Raw genomic sequence first — 24469 nt, forward strand, 5'->3', positions numbered from 1 at the left:
TCAAACTGAAGCGCACACCACTCTCGGTGCAAACCTGCATGGGATTTTTCTTGTTGCTCCAATTAACATTCGAGTTTGTTTAAATATTCATGGCATAAGTAGAGCTAATATGTGCAATAAAAGCTTACTGTATTTTTTGGCATCTACTTCCTGTAAAAGTTTGGGCCACTGAGTGTGCAGGGCCCAGTGCTACCAAAATAGCACAGAGCTGACAGCTGGTTTGAGAGGGCTTCCATTTTTTCACCCCCCTTGAGTCTTGAAACTATCGACTTCCATGTATTACTGCTCAATGACTTTTGAGTTGCACAACCATTACCTTAAAAAAGAAAAAAATAAGGATTCCTACCTGCTGGATAGGTTTCTTATGAACAGAAGAGAAAAATGGAAATTTCTTCTTAAGAAGAAATTGCTGATGGACATTTAGACCTTCTCTTAATAACTCATCTGCCAGCCATCTCTGTAAAGTATCACCCATCTCAGTTTCCTCAACATTTGCTCTTTTCCAGAGGTTGTACCAGGAGCAGAACAGGGTCTGCCCTGCCAGCCAGAGGAGGTGAGCGCTCGGCGGAAGGCCATGAAGAGTGGGCCCTGACTGTCGGGCAGCAGGTTCTCGGTACCTTACATGAATATGGGTACTGCCAGTGAGACCCCTGCTGGGGATTCTTCCCAGAGCTGGAGACAAGTCCAGAAAGCAACTGTTTTGCTTACGAGAGTAATTGATTCTCCTTGGTGTTCAGCAAGATGGACGAAATGGCTTAGAAAAGGGATGGTACGCATAAAAATGGGAAGATGACACATCTCAGAAAGGGCTTTTTGAACACTTCAAAATATCCACAGAAGAGGGAGCCCTAGAGCCACGAAGCTAGAAGTTTCTCTTGGCCCACAGTTTGCTACTGAGTTCAGGAAAATCAATCTTACTTACACTTCAGTAACAGGAAAGGCAGAACACTTCTGAACAAAGTTATGTAACAAAGTTATGTCTGCCTTTTAAGAAGACTAAAAAAATATTTATTGAACCAGGGCATTTATTAAGTAGTAACAATTTATTGTATATGAGATCATATGACACATGACAAACTAAGATGGCACGTTGTGTGGAGCTTATTAGCATCCACTGTTGTTAAGCCTTGGCACATATATGTGTGTGTGTGTATAATCTACCATAATATACATAAAACTCAGAGAGATGGAATTTTAGCTCGGTGTTTTCTTATAGTTAAAATAAATTGCTGGGTCAGTAAAATATCTGAAAACATTTAAGGACATTTTTATTAATAGTAGAGGAGATAGAAGATGTTTGCACAGTGATGAATAACAACATAAACCTAGCTCTATTAAACTCAGGAGCTTGCATCATTAATGTCAGTAATTATTTCAAGCAATGGCTTTCCAGAGGAAAAGTGGTCTGTGCCACTACAGAAAACAACCTAACAATAGCTTTTGGCCATTGTACCGATTTACAACTTTACAAAAACTCATTACTTTGGGCTTTTCTGTTCTTTCTTAAAACACTTACGGTGAGTACAATGAAATTGGACTAAATAACCAAAATAAATAGGCACATGCCTTTTCAAGTGTCAGTTATAAGTAGCGTTCAGAATCTGATTGAATATGAAGCCTTTGACTATGCTTTCAGCTGGGCCCTGAGTTTCCATGGTTTTAGGTTCAAGTTCTAAAACTTTTAGCTTGCTTTTTCCTTTCCTTTTAAATTTTGTTGGTGGGGGCATCTTTATTGGGGGAAAAAAAATGTATTTCTGTTAATTGTAATCCTGGAGGCACTCATCTCCAGACCCAAAGTTAGAGAAATTTCAACTCCACCACGTCCTGAAATGAAACTGGAAAAATCAGAAAATCCCCAGCGACAACCAATACCAAGGGCTCACATTATCTCAACTCCCATCAATTCACTATTGCTCCTAACCTACTACTCCTCAGCCTCAGCTATTACTGCAATAGTAGTTTATCACTCTCTAGTTACTCCTAAAAATTCAGTGTTGTGGGTGCTACCATCCCTTTCCAACTCATCCCCTGGGAGCTTTAGCTCCCCTCCACCCCCAATAGAGAAATTTCTCTCTGTGTGAACACTGATTTCAGTTACCTTAGAGAATTGGATTTCTAAGTGTTGAACCTTTTGTTCCACCCAAAGTAGCTATATTATTTTAGGAAGTTATATCACAACCCTCAAGAACCAGGCTGGGGTGTTCGAGTGACCCCCCCCCCCGCCCCCGTTTCCCACATTTAGACTCAATAACAATTACCCTGTGTCCTGAGGGGCCACAGGTGCTTGGGGAGTCTACTGAAACTTGAGCTGTAGAGAGTACTCTGCCCTGATCTTGGCCAAACTTCATTAACCAAGACTTTGATATTTGCACACATGATCATCAGTTTTCATCTTTTCTTCATTGTTTCTTAAAACTGCTTAGGAAATCTTATAGACAAAGAACTCCACTGGCTGCTAGGCTGACCCAGATTTCCAGAAATGAATGGGCCTCTAAGGTCAATAGTCATTATAACCATTGTCAAGCTCTTTAGAAGTTTTCCATTTGAGTAGCATTCTAACTGTACTATTTTGTTAATCACTTGAAGTATTTTAGCATTGCAGTTTTATACTCTCCTAAAACAAGTATAATAGTATGAGTATAAAGTTATTAAGACTGTCTATTCACATGCAGAAATCAGTCCCCTTCTTTTTTAGTCATACCATGTTATTTTGACCTCAGTCCCGTCATTGCCTTCAATTGCCTCACTTATTTAATTTTTTTCACCTTGCTCCAAAAGCTAAGGTTTTTCAAGACAAGCTGATATTCTGGTAATTCTCAGTGGTTAAACACTGTTCAGTCAAAACAGGAACTTTCACAGCTTAAAGAGTTGTAAGAATTTCTGATAGGGAAATTTGAGCCAAAAAAATATGAGTTGATGCTGTGAGCTTTGTTTCTTGCCTTTATTCACTCCACTGCTATACTTTATTATTTATTTATTTTTAATTTTCCCTTCATGCATATCAGAATCCTGCATTCTCCACTACATTTATGCTAACAAACTAGTTTGTATTTTACCATATTTTTCTTTGTGCACATATAACAATTTACTCTGACTCATACACAAATACATATATACACATACAGGCTTTAACAAAAATTGGCTCATATGCATATTTTTGCATTCAAGAATACTTCAAGGAAATCCTTCAGGTTAGCTGATAGAGCTCTGGATGTACCATGATGTAGTCAGCCCTTTTCCTATGAACAGGCATCTGCTTTGTTTCTGGTTTTTCATCACTAGGAACAATGCAGCCACACACATCATTGTACCAAGGTCTCTCATGTGGGCGACTTTAGTCTGTGGGAATCACCTCCTAGGAGAGGGATTGCTGGGTCAAAAAGTATATGTATTTAATTTTAATAGGTGTTTCCAGATTGCTTTCCAACACTTTGCTTATCTGCCAACTATACATAAAAGTATTGTTCTAGAGGTTTCCTTTTTGAAGTACAAAATTTTAAATTTCTATCTTAATAATTTTCAAATATTCAATATTTTAAAAAGATGACTTATTACTGATACTATTGCTTTCCATTAAACACTGTTCAACACAAATTTTATGAATCTAAGCACTATAGTTTCTCTTCATTTTCCAACCTTATCTGTACTAGCAATTTTGCCATCAAAAAGAAAAAAAGGGACCTAAACAGATGGCTTTTTCTACTCTTTTCCGGAGCGCTTAATATCCTTAAAACTCAATTCACTGATAAAGTTACTGTAATGTCTTCAAATCTTGCCTTGCGGCATTCATGTAAAGAATTAGCTTCCCCTATATCTCTATGCTAAAAATGGTTTTACTGTCGATTAGGGATTTTATTTAAATTGAAATTAAAGAGAATGGGAATAAGATGAAGCTACATCATGTCTAAGTCATGATGGACTCTCACTATGTATAAGGGGTTCTAAAAGGCAGCAATTTTTCAGTTTTCTATATCCAAAGGCAAATTATTTTAAGACAGCCTTCCTTAATTAATACTTGAGTATCATTTTTGAAGTGTCAAAAAACCATTAAGTAATGGTTAGTTATGATTATAAACCAGACTCAAAAAGAGCTCAGACTTGTTTTACTGATATATCTGTAGAAAAAGAGCATCTCAGGGCTACCACATTCTCTCGAATTAGCTTAAAATAATGTTTTATTCTAGCCTATGTGCTGCCAAAATGAGCACAAAAATAATGTTTTATTTGAACTAAAGTGCATGTGTGTTTATACAATGCTAAGTTTCCACTGACTTTACAATAAATGTATCACTGAGCAATCAGTGATAACTGACATAACTCTCACCAATAGTCCTTTTAATGAGAAATGCATATTTTAGTGCCTAGTATGCCCACAGCACTTGCTGCTTTATAATCTCATTTAATGTTTATTTTGAAAACGTCAATGGAATCTGGGAAGGGGATCACCTGAAACTTTATCAGCCATCTGTGCCTCGTGGTGAATTAAGCTTCGGTAAGATGACACAGAATATCAGAACCAAAAGCTAGTCTAGGACAATCCCAAGGGTCATATCACTCAGCACCCTTGTTGGACACGGGGAGAAATGAGGTCACAACCATGCAGGTGTTGAGATGTCATGGTCAGTCGCTCACGGTACAAGAACTAGAATACGTGCTTCTTGACATTTTGCCCTAGTGTCCCTCACTGCACTATGTGATATGATTAAACGTGAAGAAATTAAAGTTAGGTAAAGCTCTAGCCCATGGAATAGAGAACAGGGATGGCCTGGAAGGAGACGAGAAAGGGTCAAAGCACTTGGCTCCCCAGGGAGAATTAATGTAAATAAACAGGTGGGAGGGCTGGCGGGTGATGGAGAAGAGGTACTGATAACACATTTCCCAAGCAGCAGCTTTATCCAAGGCCAATGCTATTAAAACAGCATTGTAAAACAGCACTAAGCCTATTGTCAAGACCTTCTCACAAAGTAAAAATAGTAAAGATGGTGGCCTTTCAAGGTTACACCTTTTCATCTGCTCTATGGTTGTTTTATACAGTCAAGAAGAGGCTGAACAGTGCTTTATTTTAGCTTCACTCTCATAAACGTAATTACTTAATATTTCTTAAGAAACACAGCTTGAAATAATTACTTCATTAGAAAAATTTAGCAGTGTTCATTCTCTCTTGAATAGATTCTTGTTCTAAAGTTGCTGAATGTTTTAGTTCTTTTATGAGAAACACGTTTTATGATGTTTTGCGCATCAGATGAGATGTGCATACAGGTACTTCAAAAAAGATAAATCACTATACAAAATACAGGGTATTTTTGATAATTTTCCTTGGAGTTATTGTCTTTTCGGTAATGATATTAGGCATACTCTGTACTCAGCTAGACCTGTGATTTCTATTTCTCTCTGTTTTTGTTTTGTTGTGTTTGTTTTCTGCATTTAACTCTTTGGGGAGAGTTGGGCTTTCTGGTACCCTGGTGAGCCCAGGGCTGAGGCACTCCTCATGGACACCTGAGCCCCAGTTCAGCTTTCTCCCCAGGGTGGGGATGTCGTCTCAATGTGAAGTTTGGGTCAAGGACCAGCAGGACCAAAGTTAGTAAACATTTATTCAACCAGAGGAACATGAATAGTTTGAACAAGCTCTTTTTGAATAATGATATAAGCTCAAAACATAAAATAATGGGAACGAGAGGTTTTTTTAATCTTACACCACACTGCAGATGCACTGGCAGATGAGCTCCCTTATCACTGACTTAGGGGCCAAGAGAACCTACGCTCCATATGCTGCATCTACTCCGGTTCAGCACGGCCTCCTCGCTCCCGGTAACTTTCTACATCCTTGGCTAAATATATCAGGAATTTAATTTAACCTTATCTTACCCGCGTGTGTGTTGGTGTAGTCTTCCTGCCAATCCTGAGCCCAACTGAAATACCCTCCCATTTGCACTCTCAACTGCCTTTTCTGATTCCTGTTAACTTTCCAGTCGGCAGTGGTTTTACATTTATTGTAGACTATATAACTTGGGAATATTTTTCAGTGTACAAATGACTCTGTCAAAATAAAGAAAGTGGAATTAGGTTACATATGTTAAAAATTATCATGTAGAATAATATCCAAAGTATATAACTGTGATCAAATTTAAGTTCACTGATGAGATTGCTACCCTAATGGCTCTCTTTAGATGTCCTAGCCTTCATCTACAGAAACAAGACTTCCATGACAGTACACATATCTGGCTAGTCAAATGGTATCCATTATATCCACAAAACTGTTTGCTAATTGGTAAAAACATCAATGAAGGATATAAAGAAACTCTCTTAATTGTAATTACTAGATAATACACTTAGATTCTCAATATGGAATCTAATAAAACACTATGAAATTAAGAACATGCCCATCTAGACGCATCAAAATTTATCCAAAAAGGGGGGGCAGGAATGGGGAGACTCCAAGAAATTGACAGGGTATTTAATGCTAGACAATAATAAACAACCATATGATTTCAGCCACTTATTGCAAGATTGATTTCTTCATCAGGTTACTGTCCAGTGTGGTTTGGTAGGAGATTTTGCTCTTCACAAATTCAAGCATCCAGGCTCCAGGGGCACCAAGAAAGAGAAAAGAAAGCTCACAGAGAAGGCACACCTGCTATTTATGCTTTGGTTTGCTCATTAACATTGGTTAAGTTGATCAGATGCCCTGCAATATACTTAGCCCAGGAAGTGGAAATGGACTGGTGAACATCACCAGTCTGTGCCATACCCCTCATCCATTCTAATGAATACATTTTTCAAGTCAAAATAATTTCATGATATTAAGCAAAATATTAATTTGAAAATTTTGCTTTGAAAGAAGTTAAAAGTGTAGAAAGAAGAAAAATATGGGCAGTTATGGACACAATACGGGATCATATGACCAAAAAAGCATTTTGTTTTCCTTTATCTGATGATCTCCAGTGAAACTATAGTTAATTATATTTGATGTTGTAAAAAAAAGGATTATATTTTAGAGATGCTCTATAAGAGACGAACTTTAGCATTTTAACAAAGGGCTAAATAAAAATGTGTTATTCAATAAAAAATGGCAGATAACATATTCTGATAATAGCAGTTCAACATTTAAATCCTGGATTAGATGATCAAACTTTAACAGCCAACATTTTAATAACTGTCTCCCCCAATGTCTCTCAAGTGCACTCTATTAGCAGACATGACAGTCTAATTATTTCCATGGTACTTAGAATTTCATAGTGTCCTATTGCCAAGAGAAGAATATGGGATGGGAAACACACCAAAGAAGTTAACTAATTTTAAAAGCTAAAATATTGTTAGTGCTAAAAATTTAGGGTTTACAAGAGGCTAACTGCACTGACCTTGTTTAAACTCATCAGATAAGTAAATATATTGGCACTGACAATAACTCTCCTAATATCCTGCTGGAAAAAAGTCTTTGTCAATTCTGTTACAAAGAACATTAGTAAAATTCTATGTCACATAAAAGGAAATATTATTTTATCGCTTGAAAATATAAAACAATTCAACATTACACTGATGATCTACTATATATCAATCTGGTCTCCATCACTAAATGTAGAATATGAACAATTAACTTTTCAAAATAGGAAGATGGAAAAATTGGATAAACTACAAAAATATGCCTAATATTGGACTGTACAGGGCTTTCATTTGTTTTCTGTAATTTTATAACTAGTAAGGAAAACATAAGTAGAAAAATATAATCTGTTACTCCCAGAAAAACCTGAAGGGAAAAGATTAGAACCATAGGTAACCAAGTGCCTGATCCACAGTAGGAGTTTAATTAAGGTATATTAGGTGACTAAAGGAATAAATAATACATTTGAAAGAGGACTGAACTTGAAGGTTCCAGGCCATGCTGCTACCAACTAGCCACATAATGGCAAATAGTAATAGACATAATTTACCGAATACTTAGAAGCGCAAATTAGAGCACCCCATAATTTAATAATCATAAATTTAGGTAGAATTTTGTTGGGAAGTTAACATGAATTTCTGAGGCTTACTTTACCTTCCCATATACTTTAGATGCTTACATAGCATGAGAAGGTTATATAACTATAAAGATTAAGTTTTGAAAACAGGTATTCAAAGATTTATACATATGTACTTAAATTTTTCACAAATTTTTTTACATTGTATCATAAAATAGTTTATTATAAATTCTTTAAAATGTATAAGATCCTTCAAAATTAGAAATAGATATGCCCTATGGACTTATACTTTAAATAATTGGAAACAAAACTGAGAAGCAAGATAGGAATGTATTTATTTCTATTCTAAAGAGTATTCTTAAAATAAAATAAGTGCAAAAATAAATCACAGTGTTAGCAATATAATAGCTAACATGTTAATAGCTATTGCTGGCATTTATTTCACCAAATTGCTCATTGTTTATGTCACTGTTCATAAGACATTTATTTATCAAATGAAAATCAAAGCCTTCTGGCTCCAGCTGAAGTCACTTTTCCAAAATGTAATTATTATTATCTCGATCTTACTTCAGTTTCCAGTCAAAATCACCAATGGATATTACAAAATAAGTTACAGCTGCTTCTCCATTCGTATTTCCAATTCCCATACAAGAGATTTTAAAAAGAAATAAAGTTGTAGGTTTCTTAGGACCAATAACAATAACTCCGGAACAGAATGGAAGGAAATGGATCCATAAACATGTAATACAGGTTCCGTGGAAAAGCTTTTCAAAATTAAGTTTGAAAGTACACTAAGCGTGGTGTTTTGGGTCACCTAGGCCTCTCTTACTTAACTCATATCAGCCAGAGGTAAGGTGAGCAATATGTCAAGTTAACTTGCTCAATTTTCTTTTCTCAACTTTTTCAATGCCCTTTAGGAACACCATGCCTGAGAAGCTATTGTTGGCATTTACAGCATAAAACCTGATTTTGGACGGTTGATATTGTAATAGCCTAAATACCACAAAATTGAAAACTGTACAGTACCAGTTGTTTCATCAGACTAAAAGGAAAATGAGTTTGTGGATGACTCATTTTTGGTTGAAAAGGGAAAAAGAGCTTCAGAATGGTTATAATGGTTGACTTAAAAGCTTGTTGAAATTGCTGGCTGAAAAATTAACAATTTAATATTCTATGTATTATCTTTCATATATTAAATGTGACAGTTAAAATATAAAAAAAATCGACCCTCACATATTATATTAATCCCATTGAAGCAGAGACTTCTATTTAAATAAAACATAGTGTTGGTAATTTAAAATAATTTAGAAATCTATTCTCCTTAATGTTTTCAATTCAGTACAAATCAAATCTATCACCAAGGAAAATGCATAACTAATGAGAATCAAATGCTTATCAGTATGAAATAACTAATCTATCTTTTAAATGAACCATGTAGAGACTAGATTTCATATGGAAAATTATAAATTGATATAGGTATCAAAAGCAATTCCTAGAAAAACAATTATGTCTGATGACATTTTTCCTACAACTTGCCATGATAAATATCATTTGTTCCTCCACGTCAAATAATCAGTTGTGGTGTCTATTTTCCTTATATGTGCAGACAAAAAAATAATAATAAATAAAACAACTGTCTTTTCCTTGTCTCTATGGACTCTTTCTGGCTAGTCAAACAATTATTTACAATATTGCTGCTTCTTTCCAAACTCATTGGAAAATTTTTTTAAACATATGGTGAAGCAGGAGATCTAGATAAGGAATACCTGTTAGACATAAAGAACCATAAGTTAGCTAGATCTGGTTCTAAAACAACCATACAAAAAACCAATCTTATAAAAATGCATTCATTTCATGTCAAAAAACTGAGTAAATGCTTACTTGACTACATTATTATATTAATAAACTCTCAATACTGATTTATAATATGTGTATTCACAAAGTATATGTTGTTATGGACATAGGAAACAATCATATCCCTTTGTTTCCTTTTAAAATAAATAAAACAAAATTAAATTGTGCACTTCATGATCTATGTGCTTTGCACTCTAATGTTCCGCATGTCTCTCAGCAACACTGGTCGGTAGTTTTGTTCCAAAATTTGCATGTATTCAAAGTAATCACTCACTCGAAACCCATGCAGTGCTTCTTCCTGTCAAAAAAATATATAGGGAACAGTTCATTAGCTCAGATAAAGACACACAATTCTAAGTTTATAAATTTTAAATAGTTGATGTATCACTTTTTTCATCTACAGACTAGGAGTTTCATGTTGCTAGTAAATGTGTAACTGTTTTTTATTTAGTAGGCTGTGTATGTATATGATAGCAAGAAATTATGTCCATAAAAAACAAGGTTGTCTGTTTTCAAAACCAAAAATGCTTTACAGCTAACAAAAAATAAAACAAACTCTTAGATAATGAAATCTTCCTAATATTTTAGATATAATAAAGTTTCAATTATAGAATGATTGTTCGTATTTGTAATTAGTAAAAACCCTAAAGCTTTTTTTATCAAAGGATACTGTAATACTGCAAGAAATATCTGTTTATAGCAATTGTTCATAAAATCTTCAATAGTCTCTAACTCATAATGTTAGTACTGTGTATGTGTATACTAATTTCAAATTTAATGGTTAGTGTTCCAAATGAGGCACTCAAAAATACAGACAGTAGGGACATCCATTAAAAATAATAATACATCAAGATCAAATGGGGTTCATTCCAGGGGCGCAAGGATCATTCAGCATACTCAAATCGATAAATGCAATACACCACATTAACTAACAATGGATAAAAACCATATGTTCTTATCAGCAGATGCAGAAAAAGGATTTGATAAGATACAACATTCATTTATGATTAAAATATTCAATAAAATGGGTATAAAAGGAAAGTACCTCAATGTAATAAAGGCTATATATGACAAACCTTCAGCTAATATCATACTCAATGGTGAAAAACTGAAAGCTTTTCTGCTAAAATCAGGAACATGACAAGGATGTCCACTCTCAGCATTCTTATTAAACACAGTCTGGAAGTCTTAGCCAAAGCAATCAGGAAAAAGAAAGAAAGAAATAGCATCCAAACTGGGAATGAAGAAGTAAAAGTGTCACTTTTTGCAGATGACATGATTCTGTATGTAGAAAACCCTAAAGACTTCACCAAAAAACTATTAGGAACAATAAACAAATACAGTAAAGTTGTAGGATACAAAATCAATGTACAAAAATACACTGTTTTCGTATATATAACAATGAAACTACAGAGGAAAAATGGAAAAAAAAAATTCCTTTTTCAATTGCAACAAAAAATTAAAATACCTCAGAAAAAAATTAACAAAAGATAGGAAGGACCTATATACTGAAAACTACAATGAATTATTAAAAGAGACTGAAAAAGACACAAATGAAATAGAGATAGCCCATGTTCGTGGATTAGAAGAATCAACATAGTTAAAATGTCCCTATTACCCAAAGCAAGATATAGATTTAATGCAATCCCCATCAAATTTCCAATGACATATTTTAAAGAAATAGAACAAAAAATCATCATATTTGTATGGAACCACAAAGACCACAAACAGCCAAAACCAATCCTGAGAAAAGAGAACAAAGCCAGAGGTATCACACTCCCTGACTTTAAATTATACTACCAAGTGAGGATACTCAAATGAGCACGGTATCGGCGGAAAAACACACACAGACCAATGGAGCAGAACTGAGAGCCCACAAATAAAACCACGTGTACGTGGGCAAGTAATTTTTGACAAAGGAGCCAAAATTGTACAATGGAAAAAAGAAAGCCTCTTTAAATGGTGCTGGAAAAATTGGAAAGCCACATGCAAAAGAATGAAACTAGACTACATTTTGTCCCCATGTACAAAAATTAATTCAAAATGGATCATAGACCTAAATACAAGATCTGAAATAATAAATTACACACAAGAAAACATAGGTACTAAATTTATGGACCCTGGTTGTAGAGAACATTTCATGAATTTGACCCAAAAACAAGGAAAAAAAATGCACAAATAAACAAATGGAACTATATCAAACTAAAAAGCTTCTGCACAGCAAAATAAACCACCAACAAAACAGAAAGGCAACCAACTGAATGGGAGAATATATTTGCAAACAACAGCTCCGACAAAGGGTTAATATCCAAAATAACATGCCAGGTACTACTATGATGTGATATACTAGACATCTTGGGGCTGGAGGGGAAAAAAGGGAGCAAAAGTATATAGTCTAGCTAAGGACTCGGTAGAAAACCCTGTTTCTTTTGCTGTATTCTCTACACATCTCTTCCTTAAATAGGAAGAACGAGGCAGGAGAGGTATGGAACAAGAATGTAGAAACTCAAATGTTTTTCTTAAGAACTTCCAATGTGTCAGACAATATTTTAGAAGTACTTGACAGCTATTATTTCATTCCCCAACAACCTAATATAATAGGCATTACTCCACATCCAATTATACAAATGAAGAAACTGAGGCACAGAGAGGTTAAGCAATGTGCCCCAGTTTATAGTTAGTGGCAGAGCCAGAATTTTAATTCAGGTGACCTCAAGTGATAGAAGGACAATGCAGGAAACATCTATAAACCACAGATGACATGATACTGAACATGTTATATCTATTCCTTCAGCTAGTGAATTATTTTTAATATTATGTATACTTTTGTCTTTTAAAACTCAGCATTCAATTGGTTTTTCTCAGTCTAATCCCCATTTCTTACCCTGTCAACATGTCCTGGAACAACAGCTGCAATAGCAACACACACAAAAATCGCTCTTGACAATTAACTGATTGGGATAAAATTAATCAGATATTTCATAATTTAAAACTGATTTTGCCATAATATGCAAGATTTAGTTGAAGCATTTTAATTAAGTATTTTGAGCCTTCATAGCCTAGTTTTCACTGGAAGGCAATCTTTTCTTAGCCTGGCATTTCAGTGACGTTTGTTCCCCAGGTTGATTTCACAAACTAAAATCAAGATCACTGCCAGCCTACTAGCCTGCTAGAGAGGAATGCAATACAGCCAGTGACCTAAAACAGAAGGTCTTCTGAAGCACTACTAAACTAACTCTCAATAAACCTGTGTCGGTATCTGTGTCTTGTGTGTGGGGGGTGGAGGGGGCGAGGGAGAGGGGATGACTGCATGAACAAAAAACAACTCTAGGCTTTCAAGCTTGCTGAAATATTTGAGAATATTTATTTTGTTAGATGATGGTTTTCTCTCTGGAAGTGTGATGCCTCCAGATTTCCTAAACCATCATCTGTCACAGATAAAAATGTTTAGGAATCCACGTCTAAGGATTAAGCTCTTTAGCATACCTTCAGAAGTTGTCATCTAGCTCAGCATTAATCTATTAATCAGCATAGTGTGGGAATAATGCACTTAGATGATCTATCGTCCAACCCATATTTCTGTTGAGTCTGCAAGGATATTGTGAAAAAGACAATACCTTGCTGATATCAACTTATACTCACGATATTCATCTAATCTAATATTTAATGGTTTAATCAAAAGAGGAAAAATAAACAGGTTTTTTGTTTTGTTTTTTAAGTAACTCTGGGTTGCCTAGTAGTGTTCACAACCTTCTGGTCTATGAAGCCAAAATGAATACAAATGGGTTGGTATTCTCTTTAGGCTTCTACATGTCACTTTCTGTCAATACATGAAACGTAAACCAGGAAAAAAATTGCATATTTTCAATCTTCTGGAACCACCTCATTATCTGAAGTTTCTCATAACTGATAATAGTGGAAAACATAACATGTTTGTGGTTTTTCAATATACTGGAAACTAATTCATTTGGGCCCAATTATTTGAACTTATTTACAACAGTCAGATGTTTGTTTTATCAACTTTTATATAATGAGTCAATTTCCTTTTAAAAAGTAGTTTTATTATAAAAGAAGTATGAGCCCATTCTTTGAAAATAAAAAACGTCAATATAAACACATACAAACATATATAACAACAAGTAAAAGTCTATTCTACTTCAGATCCTTTCCTCTCAGAAACAATCATTACTAAATATGTAGAGTCAGAAAATAAAGTAATTAAAAAATATATTATCATGGCTGTGACAAGAACATGGAGAATTGTTAAGGTTTTTTTCTCCCTTAGTACTAGGCTGAGATTTTTTTTTTTTAAATATCTTTATTGATTTCAGAAGAGAGGAAGGGAGAGAGAGAGAAACATCAATGATGAGTCACTGATCAGCTGCCTCCTGCACGCCCCCCACTGGGGATCAGCCCGAAACCTGGACTCGTGCCCTGACAGGGAACTGAACTGTGATCTCCTGGATCATAGGTCGAGGCTCAACCGCTGAGCCATGCCCAGCCAGGCAGTGCTGAGATTTTAGATCAGAAAGTATAAAGCATAATTTCCAAGGTTTAATCCCTATTACTATAGTTAAATGAGGAATTTTTTAATCATATAGTTATTCCTGACCTAAGGGATCTGCCGAAAGACGTATAAAAATCACTTCCTTAATCAAAATTTCATTATTGGCTAATATGTCAGTAAGTGAAAAATGGTATACAGAAGTTTATGTGGTTTGCAAACAAGGGGTATATAAATGCATATTTAAATAAACTACATTGGAATTGATCTCACTAGAAAAATAACTGCCTACCAAAAGAGACTAGTGAAGCTGAGACCTACCTGCTGAAAATAACACAAAAAGTGAAGTGAAGTTGGTATCTGACAGGCATTTTTTCTAATCCCTCAGACGACTGCAAGCAGCAGGAGTAAGAAGTAAGGTTCGTTCCAGGACAAGTACTAACAATTAATTCTTTGCCAGCATGTCCTTAATTTGGATCTAAACCAATTCAATTAAAATTTTAGTAATTCAAATACGACTTAGTAAAGATAATTTTCTCCTCTCATTTAAAATTTCTTCCACTTTAAATTGATACCATTATGAGAAGATCACAACAGAGTTTGGTACACATTTAAAGAGGTCACCATTTGCAAACAATTTTCCTGGCAGTAGTCAAGACAGAGATGAAATTGCAATAATCACTACCGTTACTCAGATTTAAAGATGATGAAAGGTAAAGACGCACTTCTGGCAGGAAGGAAGGTAAGTGACAATCATTTGAAAAATTTGGTAATGTTTGTTATTCAATGTGAATAAAACTAAATGCATTCATCTTTCCCTTTATATTTATTTACAATCTGTATTTATTCTACCAACAAGTATTTATTTAGCACCTACTAGGTACTAGGTACTGTTCCAGGCATTGATAATACATTAGTAAACAACAGACAAAATCAAAGCTCTTGTGGAGCTTACCCATTACATTGGGGAAGAGTGACAAAAACAGATATAAAATAATTTCAGCTAGTGACAAACACTGTCAGAAAAACTAAAGTAGGATAAGAGGACAGAGAACTATAGGTTCGGGGATACACAAGTATCAAAGTTCGGGAAAATTTCAGAAACTGAAGCTCCTATAACTGATGATGTAGCTGATGAAAACATCCCTTACGGAAAAGGAATTCACGTTTTGTCCTCAATATAACTCCCATCTGCTTAACCACCCCTGTACTCCAGATTACCTCTTGCAGGTCCTTTTTTTCTTTTTCTACCTAAGTTTTCCTCCTACGTGTACAACCAGTGTCTCAGTATACTTTTTCATTAAGAATGTTTCTGAGATCATAATTCTAGTGATATATGTAGGAAATTTGAGACCTTTGAGTTCAGTACTTCTAAAATAAAAATATTTGGTATTTTGGCAATTTTAAATGATCAATGACATTTATTTACAGAAAAATCATCATTAAATGGAAAATAGCTCAGACAAATATGTACTGGTAAAAAATAAAAATAAAATCAACTTACACAGAAATCAGTCACTGACCTAGAGGAAAACTAGCAAATGATAAATATTGGTTTTGGCATGTGTGTCAGTGCGTGCCTATGGGATCATGAAGGTAACAGGTGGAGGGAAACATACCTGAAATTCAAGAAAATATTTTAACTTAAACAGAGTTGGGCGGCCATCAAGAATTGCACACAGGGTCATATATATATATGTATCATGTATTTCCTAAAGTCCAGAGCTTTAAAAGTCACATTACTGTAAACTAGAAAGGAAGCAACTATGTAGTTTTAAAATATTAATTTATATATGGTAATGACTTTTTAAAAAGGGGTTTTAGAATAATCTTTCAAGAAAACCTTTTACAAAGATTAGCTGGAAGTTTAGAAAAATACAGAATATGAACATAAGAAATTATATTAAATGTTTTTTAAAAGTATTAAACCTCTGTATTAACACAGTAACTTGAACTTTAATTGACTAAAATATAGAAATATAAAAACAGCATGTCTTTTGACATGCACAGTAGTTAAAAGCAAGGTTTTGGATCCAGACAACTTAACTTCACATCGCAGCTCCATCACCACCTGCATAATCTTGGGCAATTTACTTAATTCAGTGGCTCAGTTTCCTCATCTCTAAAATGAGGATGATAATAGTACCTGCTTCAAAAGACTGTTTTTAGGATTAGATGAGTCTAGAAAAGCATCTGACATTAAGCACCCTGTAAAAGTTAGCTATTAACTCTTAATTATTTTCCCTTTAGATATGAAGACACTTACTTTTAGGAAAACCTGCAGATCTTGGGTCTGAGTATGCTGTAGAATGTCTTGTTGTAGATGTTTGAATATAGCTATACAGATATACACTTGATAATCAGGACCAAGGAAAATACAAGTAGCAATATAATGACAGATTTCTATCCAGTCTAAATAATTCCAAAAACACTGAGTTATCCATTGCAGACAAATCTAGAAAAAAAGAAATCAGTTTATCAGAAAGTTTGTAAGACCATATCTGACTTTCAAAAACCAATACCCAGCCCAGCTGGTGTAGCTCAGTGGCTGAGCATCAACCTATGATCCAGATTGCGGTTTGATTCCCAGTCAGGACACATACCAGGGTTGCAGGCTGGATCCCCAGTAGGGGGCATGCAGGAGGCGGCCGATCAATGACTCTGAACACTGATGTTTCTATCTCTCTCTCCCCCTCTCTCTTCCTCTCTCTGAAATCAATAAAGCCATATTAAAAAAAAAAAAAAAGCAATAACCAATAACTCACATAAAACCAATGAAGAGCTTAGCATTTAATCAAAATAGAAAGACATTCTGCACATAAGCCTAACAAGTATGTTCCACCTATTTGTTTATGCATGAGAAAACTTTCATGGCCTTGGGACTCAGGACTTGGGGGCAACTGATGGTGTTCACACTGTTCCAATGCCTGTTGCTAACTGCCTTCTTTACTCATCTTGTCCCCCTCTTATCCATAGCACCAGTCTGCTCTGTACAGATAACAAATGCTGAGAGACTATTTTAATTCAGAGTGGAAATTTTTTCTATCCTACCTATAATCACAGATGTATAATTATGCAGATAGCAGATTGCTAAATGTTACATTAATGCAAATGGACTCTTGCTGAATCAGAAAACAATTTAAAACCAAACAGAGTTATATAACAAAAACTGAGAGCTAATGTAGAGAATAATTTAAAAATGAGACTTTTTAAAAGAATCATTTCTCTTACTTTTTGAATAACATTTGCTCAGATTATAAAAGAAATACATGTCCATTGTGGAAAAACAGAAAAGTTTAAGAAAGAAAAAAAACAATCACACAGAAATTAACATTGTTAACATTTTGGTACCTTAATGTTATGGATGGAATTGTGTATTCCTGCAAAAATTATGTCCAAGTCCTAACTCCAGTATCTGTTAAGGTGACATTATTTGGAAAAAAGGTCTTTACAGAAGTAATCAAGTTAAAATGAGGTCATAGGGTGTACCCTATTCCAGTATGACTGGCACCCATAGAAAAAGGGGAAATTTGGACAAAGGGACACACACAGAGGGAAGATTTGGAAAGTCATGCATAGAGAATGTCACGCATGAAGACAGATGACTGCTGCATCTACAAGCCAAGAAACATCTAAGGCTACTAGAAGCTAGGAAAGAAGCACCAAACAGTTCTCCTCCTAATATGTTCAGAGGCAACATAGCCTTGCCAATCCTTGGATTTTGATTTCTGGTCTCCAAAATTGTGAGACAAAAAAATTGTGTTGTTTTAAGCAGCCCAGTTGATAACACTTTGATACTGCAGTCTTGGGATATTAAGACAACCAATTACTTTCTGGTATTTTAGTTTTCATTAATGATCAACAAATTACCACTGAGGGAAGATTTCCTTTATTGAACCTGTCTTCTCCTATACTTTTGTCTTAGGGGGCAGGAGGAGGGAATGGGAACAGATATGGTGGCTTGTCTCAATTTATCACAGATACAAAATATAGAGAGACACAAATTTTCTTTTGCTCTATCATTTTGTCCTTTTAAAATTAGTTTTTATACCCTTACTGTATCAATTTGGTATCTATTATTCCCCTTGTTTTTATTCACTCCTCCCACCCTCTAAGACAAAGCTATAGGAGAAGACAGGTTCAATAAAGGAAATCTTCCCTCAGTGGTAATGCCCTTGATTCAATTTTTTGGGATGCTGATTCCACTTTTAACTGCCTTTAACATGTTATATTAGTTTACTAGGGCTACCATAGGAAAGTACCAGAGACTGGGTGACTTAAACAACAGAAATTAATCTTCTCCCAATTCTGGAGAAGTCCAAAATCCAGGTATCAGAAGAGTTGGTTTCTTCCTCTGCCTTGTAGATGGCAGCCTTTTCTCATATTTACACAGTCTTCCCTCCATACATGTCTGTGTCTAAATTTGTTATTCTTATAAGGACACCACTCATACTGGATTGGGGCACACCCTAATGAGGTTTATCCATGTTAGCCCACTTGCTGACATAGTACAGTATAATACTCAATGATATGCCATATGATGTCCCAAAGAAAATATGAGAGGTAAATCTTAAAGATATGTTACAGTTAAGCCAGGAAAGTTAATAATTCAATAAGGAAAGTTTTTTAACAAAAGTAAATTTGGTCAAAAAGTTAACTAGAACATGTGATTTTATGTTCACTTAAAAGGAAAGAATATATATTTGAATTTCTATTTCCTTTCCACACTCAGTTACTCTTAAAAGGAATTCTAATCAACAAATATATATTTTAAACTATATTTAACTTTTTTTGTATTCTAGTTGAACTTATTATTTTTACTCTAGAGAACTGCATATTTTATTTAGCAACCTGCCCACAAATCTTTCATTAATCAACCAATCCCAAACCCATAGTGTCTATAAATTAACTTCAAAAAGCACTGCTTCTAATTAGGTCAAAATGAATAAGCTTTTAAGTACAAAATTTGTATCCAAATAATTACTTAACCACATATACCCATTTAGTTACTTACAAGTAGTTTTCACATTCTATATTATAATAAAATGGAAAATACTATCAACAAAACAATGATATATACTTTAGACAAAATGATTAGCTCACAAAGCGAGCCATTAAAAAGGCATTTTTAAATTAGATAATTTAAGAAACATAATATTACTGCTGAGAAATAATGCAGTATTTTTATTAGATAGTAATAACGTAGTTTTTATCTGCTTGCTACATGTAAGCAGTTTCAAATTGATAAAAATTTATCAAATTGATAAAGAGATGCCAAAATAATAGATGCCAAATTGATACAGTTAGGACCTGAGGCACTGCAAGTTTTTCCCAGTCTTTGGTAATCTATTTGTAAAATAAAGATATATGTTAGGAACTAGTAAATGACTGGAGGTATTAGATAATACACATTGTATTAATCAAGACTAAAATGGCAAAAAGAAAATCTCAAGAACCTACTGCTCCCTGGCTTAGTTTTTTAGAATTGAAAGAATGGATTATTGAGCTTGTAGTAAATATTTAAGTAACTACTTTCAAACAGAATTAAACATTTTGTGATTCAAAATTCCCAGAAATGCTTTAGGTACATATACAGTAAGAGCTAGAATTGGCTGAGGAAGAGTATTTCTTTCCAAGACATGAAATTCCTTGCTATTTTTAGACTTCTTATTAATTGTTAGGAAATTTAAAACTCAGCAGGTGTAGTAACCTGATAAAAGTAAATGTAATAAATGACATAAGGGCTCTTCAAAATAAGTATAAAAGCACATGTCATATTAAGAAAACTACCGTCTAATTAAGAGCAAAAGGTTTCCAGTAGGACAAATACAAGGGAATGAAGGATAGTATACTATTAAGAAACCTATCAAGTATGTCACATAAACAGGTCAAATAAGCTCCAAGATCAAGATAACCTTAACCATAAAACATCTGTGGCTACTGTCATGAGACCACATATACAATTCCAGGCCCTGGAAAAATCATTAAAATGCCTCTGATCCCAAAAGCAAAAACACAGCTTTAGGTTTTCTTGTTAGACAAGACACAGTGTCTCCCATCCCAGATACTCAGTGTTGATAAGAATTACTGACCTCAGTTACCTAACCCATAAATTAGCCTTCTGACGCAGATATTATCTCCATTACAAAGCCTACACATCATAGACTTTCAGAATGTCTATATTTTAGAATAGCTGAACTTGAACTCAAATTCTGCGAATGCCAGATATCTACTATAAAGTAAACCTATACACTGTAACAAACCCAAGGAGAAGCCCATTTAGGGATTTAAACACAAAGGTATAAATACTTACAAAAAAGGTTTTATTAATTTAAATGTGTTTCCTATATCTGATGAGAATGTAATTTTCTTTAAGGACCCTGAAATCTGGAAGTTGAAGAAACGCTACTCCCTTACGGATTACCTGTGATGGTGCAAAACCAGACATGTGAAAAGCTGAAAACACAAGTGGCACCTCCGCCTTCAGTAGCATTTCAATATAATGAGTGCTGCAAAAATATATTGGATGAATGCCAGATTCTACAGTGTCAACAGGTAGGTACCTCTGTATAAGAGAGAAATTGAGAATTAATAAACATGCAGCTAATTTAATCAAACATCTAAATCTTTTGCTTTGAATTGCTACTTCAAAATTAAGGTGGTAGCCTAACAAGTTATGCAAATATTATAATATTATAAATGTAAAAGAATGTTAAACTCTGTAGAAAGCACAAATCTCAATAAAGGCGATATGATATACCTTCCAAGACCCAGAAATAAAGTTGACACTTTGTAATTTTGGCAACTTCAATCCCTTGTGGAACGATGAGGGTGAGTGTTGTATGAAAGAATAAATATATGAGTACAGGAATAATAAATGCATCACTTTTTAATACTTTTCAATAGACTTGCTATCCTTGGCTTTGGCCAATGATTCCATAATGTTAAAAAGTTTTAGTCTGTCAATTCTTAAGAGATATTTGCCTAATCCCCTTTTTCTAAGAAATTAATGTTAACCCAAACACAAACTTGTGTTACTAATAACTGAAATTGGGTACTTGATAAGAAATTCATCTCTAAAACTGGGGGAAAAAGTACATAATACATTCACATCAAAGTTCTCAGGCCAAGTATTTTATAAATACAATTTATATGTATTTTATATTTTATATTTATTTATATGTCCATGTACTATATGTGTGGATATGTAAACATAAATATTTATAAACCTGTATTTTTCAGCAATATCTTCATAAAGTTGGTTATTTTTTAAATTTAGCACTTAGATACAATTTATTATCTTGAATGTTCTATAATGTTTCAGTGAGTGTTACTATAAATCCAACATTTAACCACAATAACTTCTTTCAAGAGCAAAGAATAAACTTGAAGATATAAGTTTATGTCAATAAAAACTCTTATACAGCGATTATATCCTATAGACTTATAATAAAAATTGATACTCAGATTAGATCTGAAGAATGCATACTTAAGAAAGTTTCAGAAAGGCATTTCATGTTCTTGCCTTTACGTGGCAACTCTTATTTTTAAACCTAGTAATAAAAGAAAGTTAATACTTTTAAATTAAAACAAATGAAACCCACATAAAACAATTACATAAGAGTTAAAATAAGGAGGATTTCCTTTCAACTTTATTACTAAGCTGCTTTTAAAGATTTAGGTTTGAGTTATATACCAAAATTTCTGAAATCAGTGAGTTAATTTATTAGTGGTTTTCCTGTATTATCATTCATCACAAATAATGACTTAGCACTTCACATGCAAAAATACATAGTTGTAGGAAAATACATGTTGTAGAAAAACATATTTTATGATAGGCTCTCAGGAAGATACCTCACAGTACACACAAAAACATTAATTCTCTATATTGATGACAATACATACATAGCACATTAAATGGACATCTTGTAGTCAATTGCAAATGAATGTCTAGGACAAAAAAAATAACCTTTCTATTGAGTAAAAAATAATAATATAAAATGCATGAGAATTAGTATCCTTCATTTTCCTTTACACAATGTGTTTCACTAATAAGTACTCATACAGTAAAATTAAGGAAATAAACATATATAAAAACAAAAGTCAACTTATACATACATAATATTTTAATTTTCAATACAAACTTAGGTAGCACTTTTCTGAATATGTGTATAGTAATAGTGTAAGAATTGTATGCATAAGAAATAATTCTTATATAGTATCTGTCTATGTTGTATTGAAACAACATATTTAGAGCTAGCCTGCTAAGAGATGGTGGCAATAAACTAATTAATTACATTCTCAAAGAAAACAAGCCATTATTATGTAATGGATTCCCAAAGATAAGGCAAGAGTTCTACTGTTACATATTATACTCTGTTGGAAGAAATTATGCCATACTTTTTAGTAACTAAAACAAGTGCTTAGCACCAAACCTTGCATAGAATAGCTACTCAACAAATTACTGACTGAATGACAACAAAATATTCTAATAATTGCACACAATAATCACAGTAAATTCACTTATAATAATTTTATTAATTGCTCCATTAATTGCCATAACTCTAATTCAAAGTAAGTGGTGTTCACAAAGCCAGATCAATGACAGCTCTGAGTCACACGAATACAACAAAGAGTATTCTGAATCATCAAATTATAAATTCTGTGTTATCCGTTTAGTGTTTTGATGTATTTTGCTTAGTCACAATGCTCTAAAAGGATGGTAACTCTTGTTAAAGGTAACTCTAAATAATATCCAGAATATCAGGTTGAGCGGAACACAAGTAGGATAACAATAACGTACTATGTCATCTAAGCAACATATAAACTGATATATAAACTATCTAAAATCATGAAAAAAACTACCAGCAAAAACTTTTGGCTTGGGTCCGGCCGGGTGTGGCTCAGCAGTTGAGCGTCGGCCTGGGATCCAAGCGATCAGGGTTCGATTCCCGGTCAGGGCACATGCCCGGGTTGCGGGCTGCAGCCGATCAATGACCCTCTCATCATTGATGTTTCTCTCTCTCTCTCCCCCTCTCCTTTCCTCTCTCTGAAATCAATAAAGATATTTAAAAACAAAAAACAAAAAAAACTTTTGGCTTGGAATATACTAGAAAGTGGCATAATATGAAAGAAGGACTTTATAAAATAACTAACAGAGTATTTTACTTCAGAAATTAAAAATAAAAGATAGGTGCTTTAAAAAAATCAAACATAAGCAGATCTTAGTTCTTTCCTTCCACTGTCGGTAGCTCTGATGAGTTATTTTATTCCTGACGCTAAGAAAAATCTAGTTCTGTGCGGTTATGGAAATTAAACGGAAAGACCCTGTTAGAAAGACAACTGCTCCAAACCAGCCCAAGCTGATGCAATCCTGCCCCGCCCAGCCGTGCTCCGCTCGGGTCTGGGGACAGAGCGGCGCCCTGCTTTGTCAGCGATGCTGCAGTCATTTGCGTGGCATGTGCATCACCACGCAGAAGCAGGAAGAGAAAACGTTGATATTTTTTAAAATTTTGATACTATAGCTCTATAAAACATAAATTTTTCTCCTCTCAGGAAAAATAAAACACATGAGAAAATGGAATCTTCAAATATAAACATGATTTAAAGTCTCATATAAGAAAGGGAAGGGGTTTTGCGGCTGGTCCTTTCTTACAAGTGATTGCTCACATGACTTACTGTTGCTAATGCCCTGCAAGTGGGTTACAAGTGGCCATGACATGCCGATGGCTGTGAAGTTTAAATCTAAACGTACAGGGGACAACAGCAGCACAGCTTTGGAAACTGGAAAGCAGAAAGACTCGGCAGACCTGACTCTAAGCTAACAGCAGAGAAAGCTGAGAAGCAACCAAATTTACCCTGAAGCATCTTCAAAAGCCTCAAAAAGTGATGGCCAGGACTCTCTGAAAGTGCGAATAAGAGGAAGGCGTGAAAATGAGGACTGAATGAACCTTTGAGCATGTGACCTTTCCTGTTGCCTGGGCAGAAGTCTAACATTGTTTTCTGGAGAGGATAACACAGAGGGCCTGGCTATCTGTCTGAAAGGGCGCCGAGAAATCGTTAAGGACAGTGGTGCCACACCAAAAGCACGGGAATTGTACAAAAAAAGTTTTAAAAAAATCTAAATGTGTATTTAAATTCTATTAGAATTTTTAAC

At 34.4% G+C, this 24469-nt stretch overlaps 1 protein-coding gene across 1 annotated transcript in view; it reads right to left on the reverse strand.

Annotated features, from left to right (window-relative positions):
• Window positions 1-1246: 1246 nt before the first annotated feature.
• The window catches only part of TBC1D32 (TBC1 domain family member 32), a 125517-nt gene continuing 102294 nt past the window's right edge, over window positions 1247-24469 (reverse strand). Inside the window, exons 33-35 of the mRNA XM_081140074.1 lie at window positions 20738-20878; window positions 16580-16768; window positions 1247-10107 (exon numbers count right to left, since the gene is read on the reverse strand). Of these exons, the coding sequence (XP_080996200.1) occupies window positions 9988-10107; window positions 16580-16768; window positions 20738-20878 (450 nt within the window). The 3' untranslated portion in view covers window positions 1247-9987. The remainder of the gene's footprint in view (window positions 10108-16579; window positions 16769-20737; window positions 20879-24469) is intronic.

This window comes from Miniopterus schreibersii (genome assembly GCF_964146895.1).
Source record: "Miniopterus schreibersii genome assembly, chromosome: 6".
NCBI lineage: Eukaryota > Metazoa > Chordata > Mammalia > Chiroptera > Miniopteridae > Miniopterus > Miniopterus schreibersii.